The 22,476-nt window shown below is 41.7% G+C and overlaps 1 protein-coding gene across 1 annotated transcript; it reads left to right on the top strand.

Moving 5' to 3' along the window:
• The first annotated feature begins 1,425 nt into the window (after window positions 1-1,425).
• SPTSSA (serine palmitoyltransferase small subunit A) lies at window positions 1,426-21,589 on the top strand. Its single transcript, XM_061182431.1, has 2 exons — window positions 1,426-1,554; window positions 20,445-21,589. Exons 1-2 carry the CDS (start codon window positions 1,452-1,454, stop codon window positions 20,546-20,548), a joined length of 207 nt encoding a protein of 68 aa, XP_061038414.1. The 5' UTR covers window positions 1,426-1,451; the 3' UTR covers window positions 20,549-21,589.
• Window positions 21,590-22,476: the final 887 nt, after the last annotated feature.

Below are 22,476 nucleotides of genomic sequence, written 5' to 3'. Positions count from 1 at the left end.
TAATATACGCCCCACCCTAACCCCATTCATTCCGCCATTTCTGCTTTTCCTTCAATACTCAGCTCAAGCACCATTTCCCAGAAGACTTTTACAACCCCAATCTGATTTTCTCTGGGCTATCATGGCATCCTACACATAACATAAAAATACCCTTTACCACATCTCACTGTAATCAGTTAACTTGCTTCTCTTCCCTGGTAGACTGGGTACATTATGAAGGAAGATCTCAGTCTATCTGGCTTTCTATCCCCAATGTTTTGCTCATGAACAGTACTTGATATTTCTAAATAAATAAATAGTGATCAACCATCAAAGTTTTAAAGTTTAAGCAGAAGGCTACTTAACCTAGAAACCTTTTAACATTTAAATAGCAGGCCATTAATTGTGTCATTTCACATGCTAATCGTGCATCTTCATTCCTGAAGGTGAGTGCAATGTTGCTGGCCCATTTGCCAGTGGGAAAATCTGGACTTTTAAGAGTGCATCTCCAGGAGGTATCTGTCCCACAGACGGATCTCAAGCAGCCTGCCATCTGCAGAACCGACCAGATCAGCGTCCTTCTCCCGGTCTTGACCTACACGGCACCTTTAGCCACTGAGAGAGGTGGGCAGATTGACATATTTATGGTAATCTCTCGCTTGTCTTTAGGTTAAGGAGTGCACGGGGTATGTTGGTTTATGTGGGTGTGCTTTTGTGTGTGTGAGCCCGCGTGTGGGTGGGGAAGGAGGAAGAGGGCAGTGTGTGCATCACTTCTTCAGAGATGCCTTTCCTGACCTGCTTGACTGGGCGATGCTCGCCTCCCCACCCTCTCCGAGCACCTTATTCTCCCCCTCTGCACCGATCACAGCTTTTCTGGCATTTGTGTGATAAATGCCTGTCTCCTCCCCTAGATCGTAAACTTCAAGAGGTAAGGATCCTAATATGCTCCTATTCACCCTGTAATCTCCCAGCCCAGGAGGACGCCTAAGGCGTCACTGGTATTCCACAAATATTTCTTCGACTGGAGTTTCTGGGCCCGACTCGGGGGACCCACTGCGTAAGGGAGCCACGGCCGACCCCCGCGGCAGGACCCCAGCGGGCACTACCGCCCCCCAACCAACGGCCCGGCGAGGCGGGGCCGGGCGAGGCGGGGCCGGGCCGGGCGGGGCGGGGCGCTCTCGCGGGGACAGTTCTCGGGCTCGCGTGGGCGCGGCCCCGGGAGGGGAAACCGCGGGGAGGGAGAGGGCGCGGCGCGAGGCCGAGGCCTGGCCAATAAACGCCGGCCGGGCGGGGCTCACGGCCGGCTGCCCGGGAGCGCGCGGGGCTGGGCGTGCCCACGGGTGACGTTCCGGGCCGGGCCGGCCAATGGGCGCGGGTCAGGCGGGCCTGGCGGCCAGGGGCTCTAGAACGCGAACGGGAGGCCGGCCGGACAGACTGACGTTTAGCTGCAACGTGGGAGGCGCGTGGCAGGGATGGCGCTGGCGCGGGCCTGGAAACAGATGTCCTGGTTCTACTACCAGTACCTGCTGGTCACGGCGCTCTACATGCTGGAGCCCTGGGAGCGGACTGTGTTCAGTATCCTGCCCGGGCCGCGGGCGCGGGGCCGGATCGGGGCGCGGGGGCCCGGGCGGCATCCTCCCGGGCCCAGGGCCTGGCGGGCGCGGGGCGGCGGGAGGGCGGAGAGGCGGCCCTGCGGGAACTGCGCGCGCGGACTCGCCTCTTCGCGGCGGGCGCGCGGGGCCGAGGTCTCGGGGCCGAGGGTGGCGCTCCCGCGGTTGGGGGGTGGGGGACGAGAACTCTTTTGAGATTTGAGGTCGCCGATGAGTCACTGGACCGAGTTAGACGCGTCTTTATTGCTGGAGGAGATCCCCTAGGGCGATGTCTACCTGGTGTGCCCTCGCCTGCACTTCGGCCGTGCCAGCCTTTGATTCAATCTCCTGTTCCCGTGGGAGGCAGGGACCGTGTAAGTGGAGCAAATCGCTCCCGGCTTGGACGCTTTTGACCTTTAGCTGTCCCTGATTTAGCTGGCTTTGGTCCTAATAAGAATGCTAACCAGTGTATCGGCTTTTAAGTCAGGTTGTGAATTTATGCTCATGGCATCCCAATACAGTTTTTGAAAGCAGTTCGTTAATCGTACCTTTTTGGTCTTCAAGATGGTTTAAAAAGTCTCTTCTACTCATTAATTTGCTGTTTGCACAGTCCGTAACAGTCGAGCCTGAAAAGGAATATGTGGTTAGTTGTAGATAGTGTTTGAAGCTGTGTTTTCGTAGATGGCTAATAACTACTCGTTAACGACTATAGAGCATTTACTACCAGCCAAGCAACTGTGCTAAGTGCTTTGCCTGTATCTTAACTCATCTAACTTCCATAAGCTCAATTAATAACTCAAGGTTGTGAAGAGGGGCTTCCTGAAGTCTGTCTTCATTTGTCTGTGTTGACATCCCTTGATATTATTCTTGCAGAATAAATACTAATGAGAGATAACTTTTTTAAAAAACTTGAGGGCCAATATGAAACAAATATTTTATATAGCATGCTTGCTTCATACAGGGCCTCTCGTCTTCAGTGTGGTTTAGTTTGGAGTAGCTTCAGAACAACTTTGCAAATATGTTGTCACATTGTGGTAGAGTGACTGAGGTAATTTCATCCCAAGCCTTAATAAGTGTGTTTATTTGTCTTGAACTAGCATAGGATTGTACTCAAAGCTGAGTCTTTTGTCTCAACACTTTTGAGGCATCTTAGCTGCTTTACAAGGAAATTTAGTTTTATTATTGTTGGCATTTCTTTCGAAACCTGGAGTTTAAGAACCAGAATGCAGAGTTTGGATTTAAAGTCTGAATGTAAAGTATGCTCTAATTTCCTGCACCATTTACTTGTAGCTGCAGTTTAGTTTCACTCTTAAGTTATATAGGTTGGAGCTCATGAGGTCATCCTTGTAAAATGTATACTAAAATATAGACCACCTCTTGACTCAGTTAAAGTTATCAAAAAGTGAATTTAAACAATGTTGTGCTAAATTGAAACTCTTTAAATCAGAAGTTGAATGTAGTGCCCCACTATCCGAGTCTACACTCTACTTTTAAAGGCTTTTGTTGGCACATAGATAAACGCTATGGTGTCAGTGGTGTTAAGGTTTTTCTGTATTATATTGCAATAGTAATAGTGTCATAAATACCTCCGTGTTTTTCTTGGGGGGGATGGAGAAATAACTTATGAAATGATATGTAGTACCTCTGTGGATTTTTGCCTTTGAAGCATTTGACTTCTCATTGGTTTATGGGACCACATGATTTCATTAAAAAAAAAAAAAAAACAACACACTAGTGAGATTTGCAACCAACTAGAAAGAGACCTGCTGGGACCTGTTGACATCCACCTCTGGAGGGGAAGTTTTAACATGTTTTGAAAGTCCCCTTTTCCTACTGGCAGCCATCAGTGGGAAAGGAAAAGACCAGGTTTTGTAACCAAGACATGTTTTGTAACCAGCAAGACACTCCCTGTAGTGCCTTACTGGGTAACATTGTAATCATGCTGTTGAGGGGAGCTAGAAAATTAAAGATCTTTGTTAAAATAATTGGAAGCATAAGTAGAAGTTATTTTAGCCTTGTTCTTTTAATTAAAAAAACAAAGGTTTATTCTGTAATGGCTTCTTATGTTTCCATGACATTTTATATTTGTATTTATTTTAAGCAAAATGCAGGCAGTTTTTTTGGTTTATGTTTGGAATTAGATTCCCCCTGCAAGACAGTCCATGTTTCTTCAAGGAAAGAGTTTTTTTTTTTTTTTTTTTTTTTTTTTTTTTCCAACCACAGTGCTGGGCACACAAATAATGCTTGACAGACATTTGTTTATATGTTGATTTGTCATTTCAAAGAAATTGCAGAAGCACTGATTTTAAGCCACTTTTAGAGTAGCTTTGGAACTTGACTGTTCCTGATGAACAACATTCAGTTCTTGTAGAGAATTCAAACTTAAAGAAGTAGAAAAGGCTATAGATTGAAAGAACTTCTTTGATTTATTTTGGAGATGTTAACAAAATTTGCATTGCTCTGTCTACTCATTTGTAAAACATGTACATTTGCTGAGTTCTGCATTCCACAAGTATTATATACTTTCTAATTGCCAGATACTATTCTAGATAGTAGGGATTTACCTGTGAATAAAACAGATAAAAATATTTATTCTAATCCCACTAGATAAATAAGTAAAAAATTAGATTATTAGATTGTTATAGCTGTTATGGAGAAAAATAAAATGGAGAGGAGGATAGGAACTAAGAAAGAGTGCATGTTCTTTGATTTTTAGTTAGAGTGGTCAGGGAGGGGACATTTAGAAAGATTTAAGCAGGGGAAAAATTCCAGAGGATCGAGCATTCCAGGCAGAAGGAACAGTAACTAGGAATGCCCTGAAGCACCAGCATATCTGGCTTGTTTCTGGGATAGCTGAGTGGCTGGTGTGTCTGGGGTGGGGTTAGTGGGGGTGAGTAGTAGGAAAGGAGGTCATATCTGATCCAGTAGGGCCTCCTAGGCTTGGAGTGAGAGTTCTGGAGATGAAGGGAGGTGCTCATACCTTTTGAGTAGAGTCACTCAAATCCAGTAACAGTTTTCTCACTGACAGTTTTCTCACTGACATTTAAATACAATCAGTCCCCTACATACAGACGAGTTCCATTCCTAGAGCGCATTCGTAAGTCCAATTTGTTCGTTAAGTCCAACAAAGTTAGCCTAGGTACCCAACTAACACAATTGGCTACATGGTACTGTACTGTAATAGAAAACAAATACAAAAAATAAAGAAAACATTTTTACTCTTACAGTACAGTACCTTGAAAAGTACAGTAGTATAGTACAACAGCTGGCATACAGGGGCTGGCATTGAGTGAACAGCCAAGAAGAATTACTGACTGGAGAAGGGAGAGGAGGTGGGAGATGGTAGAACTGAAGGGGACTAACTGTATTTAATAAAGTAGGAAAATAAACCACAGGAATATACATTTTTCCTTTCCCCATGAGACTCAAAGCTCTTTTCATTTTGAATGGAAAAAAAAATCCTAGGAACAGGGTTTTAAAATTTATTTTAATTTAAAAAATTTTCAACATCCTGAGTTCTGTTCTAAGTTTCCAAGAAGATGGACTTCATTTCTTCAAGGAAATTAGATCCAAGTTCAGGAAAAATTAGAATTGACACATGTTCTCAGGTAGATCCATGCCCCACCCCTTGTTATTCCGCTGAAAGAGCTGGGCAGTGAGTGCTTTGGGATGCAGGGCAGGAAGAGCATGGTGGACTTAGAGAACTTTCAGGGAGGTATTTGAGTTCTTTGCTTTATTTTCTCCTAGGTGGGGAGAAGGTGTGGACTGGGGTGCAGAGATGTGTTGGGATGGTGAGTACGCCAGGCTGACTTGGCTGGAACAGGAATTTTGTGGAGTGGGTGGGAAGTAAAGTTGAAAAAGCAGGTTGAGGCTGTTTATTAATTGAACAGACACTTCTGTGTGCGTACCTTGTGCCAGATGCTGGCCTAGATGCTTGTGATGTATCAGTGAGCACATGAGACAGAGATCCCTGTCCTTGGGGAACTTTGATAATGAGTGAAATATATAGTGGGAATTCCCTGCTGGTCCAGTGGTTAGGACTCTGTGCTTCCACTGCAGGGGGCATGGGTTCGATCCCTGGTCAGGGAACTAAGATCCTGCAGGCAGCGAGGTGTTACCAAAAAAAAAAAAAAGTGAAATATATAGTATGTTAGGTGGTAAGCATTATGGAAAACAGAAACGTAGGTCAGGGGGATAAGAAATGTGTGGATGGGATGGAGTTACTGTTTTTAAAGAGGATATCAGGAGAGGCTTCATTGCAAAAGCATATTTGAGTAAAAAGATAAAGGAGGTGAGGGAGTTAGCAGGGTAGAAATCTGAGGGAAGAGCAGAGCTGGCAGAGGGACTAGCCATTGCAAAGTCCCTGAGTCCAGAGCCTGCCTGGCACGGATGAAGGCCATCACTGAGGCAGGTATGGCTAGTGCAGAGTGAGTGTGAGGGAGAGTCCTAGGCGGTGAGGTCAGACTCTTTGGAGGTCCTGGAGGTCTTTGTAAGGACTTTGATTTTTTTTTTTTTTTTTAATTTTTATTTATTTATTTATTTATGGCTGTGTTGGGTCTTCGTTTCTGTGCGAGGGCTTTCTCTAGTTGCGGCAAGTGGGGGCCACTCTTCAACGCGGTGCGCGGGCCTCTCATTATCGCGGCCTCTCTTGTTGCGGAGCACAGGCTCCAGACGCGCAGGCTCAGTAATTGTGGCTCACGGGCCTAGTTGCTCCGCGGCATGTGGGATATTCCCAGACCCGGGCTCGAACCCGTGTCCCCTGCATTGGCAGGCAGATTCTCAACCACTGCGCCACCAGGGAAGCCCCTTGATTTTTAATTTTGGTAAAAAAGGGTATTCTTGGAAGGTTTGATAGAGGAGTGATCTAATCTGGCTTTTTAAGTTTTAAAAGGTTTACTTTGGTTGCAGGATTTGGAATAAATTAAGGGTGGCTGGAGGAGGCAAGGGTAGAAGCAAAGGAAGATATTTTGGATTGAGATAGGCTTTGAATGATAATGAAAAAAAGCATTCCTTTTTTTTAAATTAAAAATTAAAAAAAAATTTATACAACTTTAAAGATTACTTTCCATTTACAGTTGTTACAAAATATTGGCTATATTCCCTGCATTGTACAATACATCCTTGAGCCTGTGTTACACCCAATAGTTTGTATCTTTCACTCCCCCACCCCATGTTGCCCCGCCCCCGCCCCGCGCTACATTTTAAGCTGTATGTTCTTTTCAGTAGCGACTAAGTTATTTTCTCAGATTTTTGCTGTATCCTCAGATGTTTCACCTGTCAATGTACTAGAGTAATTAACATGTTTTGACAGTTTATTTTATTTTATTTATTTTTTATAAGTTTATTTATTTATTTATTTTTGGCTGCATTGGGTCTTTGTTGCTGCGCACAGACGGGGGGGGGGGGTGAGCAGGGGCTACTCTTCATTGCCGCGCGCAGGCTTCTCATTGTGGTGGCTTCTCTTATTGCGGAGCATGGGCTGTAGGCGCGCGGGCTTCAGTAGCTGTGGCTCGCGGGCTCTAAAGCGCAGGCTCAGTAGTGGTGCTTGGGCTCAGTTGCTCCGCGGCATGTGGGATCTTCCCGGAGCAGGGCTTGAACCCGTGTCCCCTGCGTTGGCAGGTGGATTTTTAACCACTGCGCCACTACGGAAGCCCTATGCCATTTCCTTTTGATCTTCCTTTTGTAGAAATGAATGCAGTTTTCCATTACCAGGGAGGGCTAAATGAGGAAAGCCGAGCTAGGAATAACTGTAACCGATAAATTATTTTATTTTTACTTTTATTTTTTAAACATTTAAAAAAAAAATTTATTTATTTATTTATGGCTGTGTTGGGTCCTCGCCTCTGTGCGAGGACCTTCTCCAGCTGTGGCAAGTGGGGGCCACTCTTCATCGCGGTGCGCGGGCCTCTCACTATCGCGGCCTCTCTTGTTGCGGAGCACAGGCTCCAGACGCGCAGGCTCAGCAATTGTGGCTCACAGGCCCAGCTGCTCCGCGGCATGCGGGATCCTCCCAGACCAGGGCTCGAACCCGTGTCCCCTGCATTAGCAGGCAGACTCTCAACCACTGCGCCACCAGGGAAGCCCCTATTTTTATTTTTAATTTAAAAAAAAATTTTTTTTTTTTGTAGCCGAGTCGTGCAGCGTGCAGAATGTTGCTTAGTTCCCCGACCAGGGATCAAACCCGAGCCCTGTGCAGTGGAAGCGTGGAGTCTTAACCACTGGACCGCCAGGGAGGTCTCTGTAACTGATAAATTAATACTTCCAACCCTCCAGCCCAGTGGTATTCAGAATTTTCATTTGTGCATTCCCTAAAAGAACAAAAAGCACATACTGTGTATCCTCTCACTCATTTAAGTTGACATCTGAAATCTTTCATAGTGAATTTAGACAATTACAAAAGATTTAAGTTTTTGCTTTTTAAAAATTATTGTGTTTTTGCTAAAACCTTAAAACTATAATTTTTTTCTTATACAATTCATAGAAAACATTCATCACATGACCTGACTGGCAAAGCTGGTCCTCACTGTGAAGCCAAATAGGCAAAATCAGTCTTAATTTCTGTCAGAAAAAGCTCAGTGTCATTTTTCTGTTCAAATAATTGGTATGTAAACACCTTCAGTCTTGTCTCACTTTTTTGTTGTTGCTGTTTTATAATTTTATTTGACAATCAGTGGTTAGTTCTCATCCACATTGACTATAGGTTTTTCAAAGTGGTGACAGGTACTTAGGTAACCAACGTATAGAGCTTGTTTGGTGAATCTTCAGCTTTATGTTTTCTGGACAACCGCACAACCACACGTGGATACGGTATGGGACATTCCTCAACCCTTTGGCCGAGACAGCTTTGTTGAAACTGTTGTCACTGTGCACATCTGGAGTTCCTGTCTCCTTGGCAGATTTCTGGATCTCTTTCAGTGCCTGAGGAGCACGCTTCTTGAAACCCACTCCATGGGTGCGCTCGTGAATGTTGACAGTGGGTTCTCTGGTCACCACCTCAGTGATGGCAGAACGGCCCCTCTCACCATCCTCCTTGCTGGAGGCATTTTGCCAGGCCCAGATTGGAAAGGTGTCTCATTTCCAAATTCACATTATTAAATGGATAGATAGGTGAGGTTTGGAGCTGTGCCGGGAGTCTGTTACCTGAACGAAATAAAGTACAATGTAAGTTAGTTACTATTCCTTTGTTTGCTGTCCCAGAGGTTATTTTATACCCTGGGGAAATGCGTAATGGTAAGATTCTGGAAGTAAAGTGAGAGAAGTGAAGTTGTAAGGGGGGGGATGGGAAGGAGAACTAGCAGATCACAGTTCTCAGATCAGCTTGAGGAGAGAGTACAGTGGAAGCTGAAGATTTGTAAACTGATTCCCCTTAACTGATTCTAATCCTCTGAAAATCTTGTTCCTCCAGGGCTCCTGTGCTTTAGTTTGAAAACAGCTGCTCTAGCCTGTTTGACACTGCCTGGATATTTGGCTGGCTATGTGAGAATGTTAGACTATACTTTGTCTGTACTCCTTAGGATATTATAACTTTTTCTTTAGTAGGAAAAAGTTCTTTTCTTTCAGGAATGGTGGAAGAGAAAAACTATGCTGCACAAGAACTAGGTGATCTGTACTAGGGTGTCAGGGAAAGTCATGGGAGGTTGATGGCAGTGGGGACAAAGCACATACAGATGATCTACAGTGTTTCTGCATGTGATACCAGTGATTTTTCAGTAGAGGTGAATGTGGATCCTGTCTCCACTGCTTCATATTCTTAAAGACCTTGTGACCTCCTCCCCCCCACACCCCGGCTCAGGGTTTGATTGTTGTAACATTTGTGGTGCTTAGGAGCAAGGATAAGATAAATTCTTTTTTTTGGCTACGTTGGGGTTGGGTTATCGTTGATGTACGCGGGCTTTATTTGCAGAATGCGGGGCTACTCTTCGTTGCGGTGCGCAGGCTTCTCATTGCGGTGGCTTCTCATTGCGGAGCACGGGCTCTAGGCGAACTGGGCTTCTCATTGCGGTGGCTTCTCTTGTTGCGGAGCACGGGCTCTAGGTGCGTGGGCTTCAGTAGTTGTGGCGCGTGGGCTCAGTAGTTGTGGCTCGCGGACTCTAGAGCGCAGGCTCAGTAGTTGTGGCGCAGGAGCTTAGTTGCTCTGGGGCATGTGGGATCTTCCCGGACCAGGGCTCTAACCCATGTCCCCTGCATTGGCAGGCGGATTCTTAACTACTGCACCACCAGGGAAGTTGAAGGTAAATTCTTTAGATTAAAAAAAAACCCAATGCTCAATTTTAATAATTAAAACTCTATGTTCTAAAAGATCTACTTAAGAGAGGATATATACTTTTCATGAATTGGAATGCTTAAAAAATAGTAGTTATGGGGGCTTCTCTCGTGGTGCAGTGGTTGAGAGTCCACCTGCCAGTGCAGGGGATGCAGGTTCAATCCCTGGTCCAGGAAGATCCCACATGCCGCAGAGCAACTAAGCCTGTGCGCCACAACTGCTGAGCCTGCGCTGTAGAGCCCGCGTGCCACAACTACTGAGCCCAGGTGCCACAACTACTGAAGCCCATACGCCTAGAGCCCGTGCTCCGCAACAAGAGAAGCCACCAGAATGAGAAGCCCATGCACCACAACAAAGAGTAGCCCCCGCTCGCCGCAACCAGAGAAAAGCCCGCGCACAGCAACGTAGACCCAACGCAGCCAGAAACAATAAAAAAAAAAAAAAAAAGTATGGAATGATAGAAAGACAGTATTGTATTTATGATCAATAGTTATGAAAAGTAGAATTACTACTAATACAAGAATTTTGGCCATCATGTGTTGTATGCGTTCCTGAAAAATTCTCAAATAAAAGAGTTTATGGGAAAATATCATTAGCCCCTCAAAATCTGTGCAACTTCGTAAGCAGGTGCTAATGAAGACAATGATTGGCATCTTGGGGGACAACTTGGATAGCCTGGGCAGGCAGGCTGGGCGCTGCCCCAGGGGACATTAAAAATGCATGGACAGAGTTGACTGGAACTGCTGAAGTGATGGAGATGGTGTGGGCTGCCGTCGAGGAGGTGCAGGAGGCAGTGCAATCCTGCCATTAGTTGGGAGCTGTGCTAGCCTGGAGGTGTACCTTTCTGGAGAGGGAGCCCAGGTACAGATGCTAATTTTTAATTTTCTTAAAATAGAGCTAAAAGGACTGCAGCCGCTGAGCTGAGGGATGTTTCTTGCTGAAGATTATAATTTTTTCCTCACTAATCTGGCTCCCCTAATTTACGAAAAATCCCATATGAAACCATGCAGCTCCTGTGATATCCTAGTCATATATGAGTTAATTGATGCTCCTGAAATGTGTTATAGCAGAACAGATTATATTTTAGAGCAGACAGGTAATTTTTCCCCCTTGACCCTGGGACTTCAGATCTTCATGTGATTAATAGAAGCTCTAATTATAAAGACATATAGTGATACATAGCCTTGGTGTCTCTGGGTTCAGAGCTACAAACCATTTCTAGGATTTCAGCTCAGAGTTGAACATGATCATTGCTGGTTTCAGCAGCAGGCTTTTTTGTTTGTTTAGTTTTTAAAGAGTTCGTCATCAAGTTGTTCTAAAATCAATTTCCATACTTAAGTATGGCCAACACTACAGAAAGCTCAGAGAATGGGTTTTGCTTGCTAACAGTAACCTCTGATGCTGATGTGATGTCCTTTACTATGGCCCAAGAATATCAAATTGGCTGACTTACACAGAACTATAACCATATCGTTATCTTCTACTTGCTTTCATTTATGGCAACTAGGAAAGCATCAAAAGTGATATATTTGGTAAAAATAAGCTTTCATTTTTAAATTTTTAGCCATGCCATGCAGCTTGTGGGACCTTAGTTCCCCCACCAGGGACTGAACCCGTGCCCTTGGCAGTGAGTCCTAACCACTGGACCACTATGGAATTCCCAAAATAAGCTTTCTTAACATTTCTTTTGGTGGTGGTCTCTAGTTTTTCGAGGTCAAGGGACAAAACCTGCAGTAATAAGAAAGATTCCTTTTTGGAGCGTCATTCAGCAGCTGACACCTGCTTTCCCTTAGAGCTTTGATTGCTTTTCACCAAACAGCCTACTGTAATACTTTGTCAGATACTTTGTTTTCGTTTTTCATTAAGATGGTTCCTTAAAATAAATCAAATTTATCAAAACTTTTGAATATTTCTAAGGATAAAAGTAGCTTTTTAGAGTTAGTTTTACAAAAGGAATTGGACTAATAGAAGATTGGATTGTTTTAGATGACATTTTAGCTTTGTTTTTTGATGTGACCAGGGCCATCAGAGACTGAAAACATTGAAATTAGACTAGTGAAGAGGAATAAATCATACCCACTGGAACAAAGGCCCCTGCCCTTTTCCCAATGAGGAGGTACTTTTGGTTTCTCCAAAGTCTTGCGAATAGGTTGCTAAGGTAGGCGGTGATAGTACGGGGTTACTGGTTAGGGCAGGAAATGTTAGTTACCGTGGTCTTACTTCTGATGTACTGTATTTAACTTTAAAGCATTTCCTCTTTTTTTTTTTTTTTTAAGTTGCTGGGAAAAGGACTGGGGATGGCCAATCCCTTGTATGGGCAAAAAGTCTTTATTTTTTTTTTTCCTGTCTAACTGGGAACTTATCAGCTCATGATTAGTTGGGGATCCCTGTTAAAGAAAACAGCAAACAGCACACAGATATATGGTTTCACATCTATTTGCTTTTTAATCCGTTGGACCCATAAAATATTTATGTTATGTCCAGGTTATAAATAACCTCTGATTTGTTCACTCAGCCCTTGAACAAACAATTATCGGCAGTGCCTGCCCAATCCTGGCACATTATCTGCTCGGTTCTTGAATGGTTGATGAAGTGCCTGCTTTGTCTAACAATGCACTACAACTGGAAGCAAAGAGCAGCCGAGGCGTTCGCTCTCAAGCACTTAAAATTCAGTGGTGGAGACAGTTACATACACACAAAACGGAAAAGACGTATTTTTTAATTTTTGAGGTTTTTCGTTTGTTATAGTCTGGATTTCACTAGCTTTATTCTATATTTCTTGAATCATGGTTCCCCCTCTAAAACATAAACGTGATTAATCTTGGTACAGCTGCTGATACTTATACAAACAGCAGTAAGGGCTTGGTAAATGGAAAGATTACTCTATCACTTTGTGTATTACCTTCCAATATATGTGTATTATATAACACTGAATATTTACATTTTCTGTGTGTGTGTGTGTGTGTGTGTGTGTGTGCGCCTCAGTGTCTCAAAGAGAAGATTACATTAAGGATGATTGAGAAGTGGTGCTTAAATGCCCTCTCCAAGCAAGTGGGATCCTAACATTAATCCAGGAAGGGATTTCATTTTATGGAGAAGCAACTCAGGTCCAGAGAGGTTGTGATGCCTTAGGATTATACTATAAATAACAAGTTAATAGCAGGGTGACCTTGGGCAATTTCCAGACAGAGGTCTGAGTCATAATTTTAAGTGCCCAAGCCCTCAAACAATAATTTCAATAAAGATTATATTACCTTTTGTTGCAGAATAGATTTGATTCCAAATTTTTATATCAACCCTGAAAGGTAGGTGATGTGTGTCCCCAAACCATAGATAAGGAGACTAGTGATCAGAGAGTTTTTGACACAACCAGGGATTGGCAGAATTGCAGCTCAAACCTAGGTCTCTTCCAGTGCCATGGTGATTCCAGTATCCATTTCTTGTACTTCACAGTGTGCCAAGGATACCTTAAACTTTGAGAGGTGTGTTAAAGAACGCAGTGGATTGAGAAATCCACTCAAGTACCCAGATAGCAAATAACAGCTGTTACGTTCTAAATGGTGTATGTTTAGCTCTGTTTGTGAGAACATTTCTAAAGAGATGAAGGTCACATGTTCCCCAACCTTGCAAATGTCACAATAAAACTGCCATTTTGAATGGTACCAAACATAATCTCAGGGAGTATTCAACTCAGTGTATTGGAGCTATTTCAGCTACATGGCTAAAATTGCTTAAATTGCATTTGTAGAAAGTTACTTATTAAAAGGCACTTTTTTGCATGTTTTGCAAGGTGATTATTAACGCTAGTAGAAATTCCTCATGGTCCCATTGTTTACTTGTTCATTTAATATATGAGTTTCACTGTATAGTTAAGTCAGTTTTAAATAGTCTCTTATTTGGGGGGGGGGGAAGGATTAATTGGGAATTTGGGATTAACAGATCAACAACAAGGACCTATTGTGTAGCACAGGGAACTATAATCAATATCTTGTAATAACCTATAATGGAAAAGAATCTACAAAAGAATATATGTATATCTGAATCACTTTGCTGTACACCTGAAACATTGTAAGTCAACTATACTTCAGTAAAAAAATATTCTCTTATGGTTGAGAGCTTTAGGATAATTTTGGGGAATAATTTTGAAATTTAATTATATAGAAAACTTACTTTTAGAGGCTTATTTAATTATTGTGATTCTTGAAATACTTAGGAGAAGTGGGATCAGAATACAGAAACTGTTTTTTGAGGGAAATAGAATTAAAAGTTAAATTTAATAAGTGGCTCTGGGTAGAAGGTTAGGTTTATTGTTATTATTGTTATTATTTTGAGTAGCTAATAATTGGCATTTGCATCTAGGTGCAAGTGACTTTTGGTAATTTTCTGTTTTCTTGGTCAGAATTGAGAGTTGTTTATTCTGTTTCTGAGAGCTAAGATTTTCTGTTTATTTCCTAGTAGCAAATTAGATCCAGTGATGCCTAACCCAAACTTTGCCAGGGAAAAAGATCCATCAAATAAAACAGTTTTTAGTCTAGTACTATATGCAGTTCCATTTTCCTTTACAGTTCTTACTTATTAAAAAAAATAAGTAAGACTTATTGACTATTCAGGCATGCAATAAAAAACCCATAAAGAATAATATAATGAAAGTGTGCCCATACCACCAACTACTGAAGAAAAACATGCATTTGAAGACCCTTTGTGCCCCTTCTCACTTGATCTCCCCTCTTCCTCTTCCCATTTCACCCCACTAAGTAACCACCATCCTGAATTTAGCATATATAATTGCCATTTATTTGTTATTACTCCACATGTATGCATCACAGGATAATGCTGTAGAAAGTCATGAACTCTAGTGTCTAATATTTTAACCAGGCAAAACATCTTTTCAAGTTTTGATAAGTTCTGGGGACTTCCCTGGTAGTCCAGTGGTTAAGAGTCTGCGCTTCCATTTCAGGGGGCACAGGTTCGATCCCTGGTGGGGGAACTAGGATCCTGCATTCCTTTGGTGTGGCCAAGAAAAAAAAAAAGTTTTGATAAGTTCTTATTTCACTTGGAAAGATGTCCTGATTTTATATGCATATAAAAGATTAAAGGTTTGACAATTTAGTGTTCACAAAATTGAGCCTAAGTTTCAGATTCCTGTCTTATAGTAGAGCAATCTCTGTTAAGCTAATTTATGCATGTTAACTGATACATTCTCCATACTAAATAGAAGAATTATAGTGCCATAAAGAGTACGTAATATAATCATTCAAATGGCTGTTTTTAGTAATTCTTACTTGAATTTGAGCCAATGACCTGAAGATTATTACTGTACCATTTCATTTGCTTGTGTATACATTCATAAGTCTTACATAAAAGCTGTTAAAAAAACCAAAAAGCATCTTGAAAATATAGTATTGCTTAGAAACAGATTTTGGTTTTCTTTGCTGTAGTTGCTTTAGAGTTTGTTGGTCACGGTAATATGTGGAATACGTAGAAAGCACCACAGTGAATCTAGAGTCAAATAATGTTTCTTAAGCAATTCCTTTATTCATCAAATATTTATTAAGCGTGTGTTATGTTAGATGTTGGAGATACAAAAATGATTAGACATTGTTCCTGTGTTCAAGGAGTTGATAATCTGGATGAGATAAATATCAATACATCTACAAATAGGTAATGTCAGGTGATAAGCGCTGTGTGACATGAGTAAAGAACTTGATGAGCATTAGGGAATAGCTAATTCTGACAGGATGTTGGGGTAAGAATAGAAAAAGTATGAGTACTAGGGAGAGCCTCATATGAGAGGAGATGACTAGCTGAGCTCTAAGAATGTTTAGGTTTTACTTGGAGGAATAGGGACTTTTCGTACATAGGAAGATATTATAGTGTAATGGTTAAGAACACATTTTAGGAGTTTGACTTGGTTTGGAATTGGCTCCATTGCTTACTCTGATTTCGGGATATTACTGAAGGGCTTAACACAGTGCCGTGCGCACACTAGACAAAATGAAAGCTGCCACTGCTGTTATCCTTTGTCATATTATTAAACCGTAATCAAAGGCAGAGCAGTATGAAAATATAGAACATTGTTTTCTGAGACTCATGTAATATGGCATGAGTAGGATGTGTGTTTGTTGGGGGATGATTTGGAGTGTTGGGAGGTATGATGGAAAAGCAGCATGGTAGAGTTGACCCTTGAACAAGCAGGGGTTAGGGGTGCTGACCCCTGCATAGTTGAAAATCTGAGTATAACTTTTTACGGTCGGGCCCTCTGTATCTGTGGCTGCACATCTGCAGATTCAACCAACCGTGGATTGTGTAGTGCTGTAGTAGGTATTTATTGAAAAGAATCCACATATAAGTGGACCTGTGCAGTTCAAACTCATGTTGTTCAGGGGTCAACTGTAGATGCTTTTGGTCCCCACCTTGATCCCCTTTGCCAGCTGATGTACTTCTCCCCCGCTGCTGGGAGTGTTGTCTGCTACTGCCTTCTAGCTTCCCCCTTCTCCAGACTATTGCCCTTGGCCAAGGCAGCTGTCTTGCCCAGGTGGTTTTTCCTCAGCCTCTCTTACAGCCAGTGATTGACAGATTAAGGGATACAAAAGATCAGGCCTGTTGCCTCAAAGCAACACCAACATGTGGTACAATTCATGCTCCAGAGCGCCCTGTGGGAGCTGAGCGCCTGAACCTCCTCAGCTTTTCCCCCTGCTCTGTTCTGTTCTGCTCACTCCCCTTCTGATAAAACTCCCTTCAGAATAACTTATACAAGAATCCCTGTTCCAGCCTCTCAATTCTTGTCTACTTCTTGCACTCCAACCTAAGACCAGGTACTTGAGCTAGATTGGAAAGGTCCTCGGATGCTTGGCTTAGAATTCCAAGTGCTATCCTAGAGGCATTGGGAAGCATGCATTTTAAAAGGATAACTCTAGTAAAGAGAGACATGGAAAATAGCCAGAGGCCTAAAATGGGAGCTTTTAAGTGATTAAGTAAGGAATGATAAATACCTCAATCATTTATCATTGATTAGGGTAGGGGAACATGAGATAAAAGTCATTTGTTGTGGTTGGAAATAACTGAGAAGTCTTAAATAATTTGAATTCGGGGAGAAGGAATCAAAGCAATTTCTAGATTGAGTGACTAGGCACATAGTTAATCTATAGTTATATCAGATAGTGTGTCAACTATTTTCAAATTGTTGGAAAAATAAGACCTATAGGAAGAAGTAGTTTTGGAGAAAGTTAATGAGTTCAGTTTTGGCTCTGTGAATTTAAGCCTGTCATAGGTGAAAATGTCCAGTATCATAGGAAATACTTGTCTGGAGTATGGAAGGTGGGGTCAGGTCAACAACATTAAGGTGGTTGTTTAAGTTATAAGTGTGTGTAGGCCCAAGACAAATCATTGGGAACTCCATTTTATCATTTAGAATCCTTTCAACTGCAAGTATGACAAAGACTATCTAAAGGTGGTTTATGGGTAAAGGGCATATGTATTGGCTTATGTATCTGAAAATCCAGTGGTATGGGGGGCTTCAGGTCATTTGATCAGGGTTCTAGCTCCATTTTTCTGCGATTATTTTTGTTCCACCACCTTCATCTGTCAACTTTGTTCCGAGTTTTGATTTCCTCATGGAGGCAAAGTGACTCCAGTGATTCCAGAATTCTATCAGCAAACTGCATATTCTAGAAGGAGAATGTGTGTTCCTGAATTCCTGGCAGAACTCCTAAACTTTGAGCTTGTTGATCAGATTTGGGGGGTGGGTATTGTTAAAAAGAGAAGATCTTAACTGGTTCAGATCAGTCAGGGCTTATCCCTGGAGTTGGGATAGGGTTAGGCCCTATCCCAAAGCATGGCTGCTGTACTAGCAGGAGGGCTGGAGTGGATGTTTGGGAGAAAAGCACAAAATTAACTCTAATCATCTTACACATTAGTGGCAGACAGGGAAAAAGAGCCAGTGAACTAGGAAAATGGTGCGAGAAAAGGGAGGAGAGCACCAGAGAAGTACCTCAGCCCAGAGCTGAAGGAGTTTTGAAGAGGAAAGATGAAAATAGTGTCAATTCAGATAGCCATTGGATTTGATAGGAGGTTGTTGGTGACCTGAGAGCAGTGTCTGTAGCCTGGAGAGGTAGAAGGCAGATGGTTGTGTGGGTGATGAGCAATGATATGGAAGCAGCAAGTTTGTACTTTTTTTTTTTAAAGAAATTAAGTGGTGAATACAAGGTGGTTGTTTAAGAAAGAACTGGATTAAGGGAGGCTAAAAAGTAAATTTAAAAAATGGTCGTGGGAGAACTACCCACATCTGACGTCTGCATCTCTACCAGTGCACATCTCCTTCCTGCAAACACCCTGCCTCTTGAGAAGTTCTTCACAGGGAGAGCAGCACCAAGCCAGGTACCCCCAACAGGGTCATCGGTTTCACCCCAGATGTGACGCTGGCCTCTGCCGCCAAATGCAGTGACTCATTTCCAAAGTACTGTCCATCTTCATAAATCCCGCTTCAGGATACCCCTGTGTCCAAATTGTCCTGGTCACTCTTCTGGGCACTGTGAGGGACACTGAAGGACTAAGAATGTCCACTGTGGCCGTCTCCCTGTCATCAAGGCCCTTCCTCCTAACCCCCTTACCCATCACCCAGCTGCTCCTCCTACCCCCAGAAAAATGTAAATCACCAAATAATAGTTGTTAATCAGCAAGAACTTGCCCTCCCCACCTCAGGACCCACACTTGACCAACCTTAGCTTAAAAGCTAAGACTGAATGCAGGCTGACCCCTCCCATGAAGACTGTAAAATCCCACTATAAAATCAATATGATTTTTTTTTTAAGGCCGTGCTGTGCAGCATGTGGGAATCTTTTTTTTTTTTTTTTTTTTTTTAATATTATTTATTTGGCTGTGCCAGGTCTTTAGTTGCGACATGTGGCATCTTCATTGCAGCGTGCGGGATCTAGTTCCCTGACCAGGGATCGAACCTGTGCCCCCTGCATTGGGAGCGTGGAGTCTTAACCACTGGACCGCCAGGGAAGTCCCCAAATCATTATGATTTTAATTTCATTTCAAAAAAAATTATCATGGGAGACTTTTCACCCATGTTTGCCAGATGAGGGGAATGAACTTAGGGTCTGAGTCAGGTTTGAGCTGTGGCTCTGAAGACAGCTTCTTGTGTGACCCTGGACAAGTCCCCTCAGTGTTTTGTCAGTCTCTGATGAGTACTAGTGAATAAACATTTCACAGGAAAGCCGTAAAGGTCAAGCAAGATAATACATAAAAGAGGTTTGTCAACTAAACTGTTATACAAATATTAGCTGGTAGTAAGCACATTGTTTATTTAAGGCCTATATTCTCATAAAGGAATGTAAGGTATTATAGAACTACTAGTATGTAGAGCTGAAGGTATGTAAGACAGGAGGTGGGGGAGGAGGGGAGAGAGAGAATATGAATGAATGAATGAATGAATGAATGCATAAAACACAGTCCCAGTTCAGAAGTAGTTATTCCCCTTAGCATGACTCTGCAAAGCAAAAAGCCCTCAGGTTTTACATAATTTTTGTAAGCAGTATTTCGTGTGGCCCAAGAGGAGGGCTCCTTGTTGACTTGCATATATACAGTTTATTATTTTTTATAAATTTATTTATTTTTATTTTTATTTATTTTTGGCTGTGTTGGGTTTTTGTTGCTGCGCGCGGGCTTTCTTTAGTTCTGGGGAGCAGGGCTACTCTTCTTTGCAGTGCGAGGGCTTCTCATTGCGGTGGCTTCTCTTGTTGCGAAGCACAGGCTCTAGGCGCACGGGCTTCAGTAGTTGTGGCATGCAGGCTTCAGTAGTTGTGGCTCGCGGGCTGTAGAGCGCAGGCTCAGTAGTTGTGGCGCATGGGCTTAGTTGCTCCGCGGCATGTGGGATCTTCCCGGACCAGGGCTCGAACCCATGTTCCCTGCATTGGCAGGCGGATTCTTAACCACTGCGCCACCAGGGAAACCCCCTATACAGTTTACATTCCTTTTGGAATGCGGAGAAAGGACCACAGGGCAGAATGTTTATGGTTTAGGTTATCAAGGTGACTTTTATTTGATGTTGTTGCAAAGTTTAGTGATAATAATAATAATAATAAATGTTTAATAGTAGCAGCTATTACCAGTTTATGTCACTAGTATATGATTGATCTTATCTTTGGCTCTAAAGCCAATATCTTAGCCACATTCTAGTTTAAATAATTCTAAAATTCTTGGATCAGACATTCTTATTGTTCAAGCTTGTAGACCTTTTGCAGTCATTAAATACTGTACAATTTTATTCCTATACATTTCTGTTTCTTAGATTGAACAGAGTCACTTTCTCTGCTTCATTTTAAGCAGCCTGATGTTTTGAAATATAATAGGGAGAATAATAGTATGCACCATGTAAGGTGATGGTGAAGATAAAATGAGCTTAAAAAACTTAGAATGGTGTCAGGCACAGTTAAGGTTAGTGGCTATAATTATAGTTATTAGTTCTTTATAAATACTTGGTAGGTATGAGAAAGCATTAAATGAATGGGTACTTCCACATAGAACAATTGTTGAAAAAATTTGGGGATTTAGTTTTGGATAAACTGAGAAAAAGTAAATTAAATGAAGTTTCCTTAACTACAACTCAGATTCCATGCTGGTTTCCATCGTGGGGATGGCACTGTACACAGGATATGTCTTCATGCCTCAGCACATCATGGCGATACTGCACTACTTTGAAATTGTACAGTGACCAAGATGTGACCGAAATCAAGACGTTCTTTAGGGAAGAGCCACCGTCTGAAGTTGGAACGAGACTTCATCAGATGTCATAAGAAACTCTACTAGATGTCAACATAACCAACCCTCTGAATATAAAGACTAAAATTTATAAGTAGAACAGGAAAACAATCCTGACTCATGTGTTGTGTTCTTTATTTTTAATTTTAAAAGAGGCTCTTGTATAGTAGTTTTTGTCTATTTTAACATTGTAGTCATTTGTACTTTGATATCAGTATTTTCTTAACCTTTGTGACTGTTTCACTATTACCCAGTGAAAGCTTTTCTTAATGTAACTTTGAGTACATTTTAATTGCCTTCTATTTCTAAAACCCAAAGTCATTAGTTGGGCTTTACCGTTCTTGCTATCATATGGCATACATATCTGCCTGGATATATTTCTACTCTTGACCAAAGTTTTGTAAGAAAAAAATCAAGATTTGGGGCAGGGGGCTGGGGAGGGAGGATATTTTATTGAGAACTATTTACAAAAGACTTATCTGTAAGTTCGAACTCAGGAGTACAGTTTTAGCTATCTGGACTCTACTCTTAACAGCTTTTACTTTAAAACTATTAAAGTGTTTCTTAACAATGAAAAAGAAAGATCTTGCTGAAGTTAAAATAAGGAACATTTCACCTTTTAAATATTTAATTTGTGTGTGGACTCATTTCCAGAAAACTTTGGTGATGGTTCTTGTGACAAATGGTGGTGAAGTAGCATTATTACGTAATGCTTATATATTGTAGAGTTTTTAATAGAAGGTAAATCAGTTTCCTCTGAGGGCCATTAGTAACAATGTACTTCCTTAAATTTAGTGTCATGATTGTAATGGGTGCTGCAAATGCATTTGCACATTGTAATATGATGAGATGAATTGTTAAAAACTATAGCAAAAAGAAATGTAAACTTGGTTAAAATCCTCTCACTCTTTGTATTGCTTTTTTTTTAAAAAGATTTTTATTCCTTAAATGTAAAATGACTACCTAATTTTTTGATGTAAACTCATTAAATTCAAAGAGAGAAAAATCAGCTGATGTAGCAGTATTTTTTTTTTTCCCTCGGTTAAATGTTGATCTAATATTTATACTTCTAGATTGATTGCTGTGGACAGATAAGCAGTAAGTATATCTTAACATATCTCTCAACATAAAAGTATCTCTAATTTAAAAAATTAGACACTTTTTTTTAACATACCTCCCAGAATGTTTTGCTATTTAAAAAAAAAAAATGTAAGTACTTTTGGCCCCAAATTGTATGGATTAGACTTTTGAAGTGTTTTCTAGTCCAGAGGTACTAAGTAATATATAAAAGTCTGGTAGTTTTAGAGAATCAATTTATATCATCACTATTAGGGAGGGTGAGAATAATATATAAGTATTTAGTTTTGAAGTGCTTAAAAGTAGTTGGATATGGTTATGTCTGGTTATGGCATAATTATAGTATTCACACTATCTCAAGCAAAATAATGAATATGAGGATTTAAGTCTGGATTTGTTCAATTAATGCTTAAATTTGGCTTTCCTCCATTGACATCCCTCCTCCCCCCCTTAACCACTGACAAGTAGATTCTAATGTCTGGATCTCTGATGAGTTGAAGACAGGAAAAGTCAAGAATCACTAGTTTAGATGGGTATCCAGATTATCTATCCTAGCCCTCTACTCAGAAATCTTTAATTCATCCTGACTCTGATGAAATCCGTTAAATCACTGTTGTACTTAATGGTTGTTATGAAACACTGGCCTATGAGATAGGTAGAAGATAAGTTTAGCCATACAGAGAATCTTGAGAAGAGTCAGAAAGAGAAATAGGAGCAGGTCCACTGAGAGGTAGTCAGGGAAGCATATCCTCACCCACTGATGCAAGGGTCTGGTCTATTTGTCAGTAAATAACAAATGGGGAG

The sequence above is a fragment of the Eubalaena glacialis genome, chromosome 2 (genome assembly GCF_028564815.1).
Source record: "Eubalaena glacialis isolate mEubGla1 chromosome 2, mEubGla1.1.hap2.+ XY, whole genome shotgun sequence".
Classification (NCBI taxonomy): Eukaryota; Metazoa; Chordata; class Mammalia; order Artiodactyla; family Balaenidae; genus Eubalaena; species Eubalaena glacialis.
Note: the sequence above shows the minus strand (reverse complement) of the source record. Positions and strands in the feature narration are given on the sequence as shown.

What these genes read in the sequence shown, in the direction of transcription:
- SPTSSA (XM_061182431.1), top strand. Translation starts at nt 1,452, where the DNA reads ATGGCGCTGGCGCGGGCCTGGAAACAGATGTCCTGGTTCTACTACCAG. An exon ending in CTGGGAGCGGACTGTGTTCA is followed by an intron (nt 1,555 to 20,444) that starts GTATCCTGCCCG and finishes ACTACAACTCAG; the next exon opens with ATTCCATGCTGGTTTCCATC.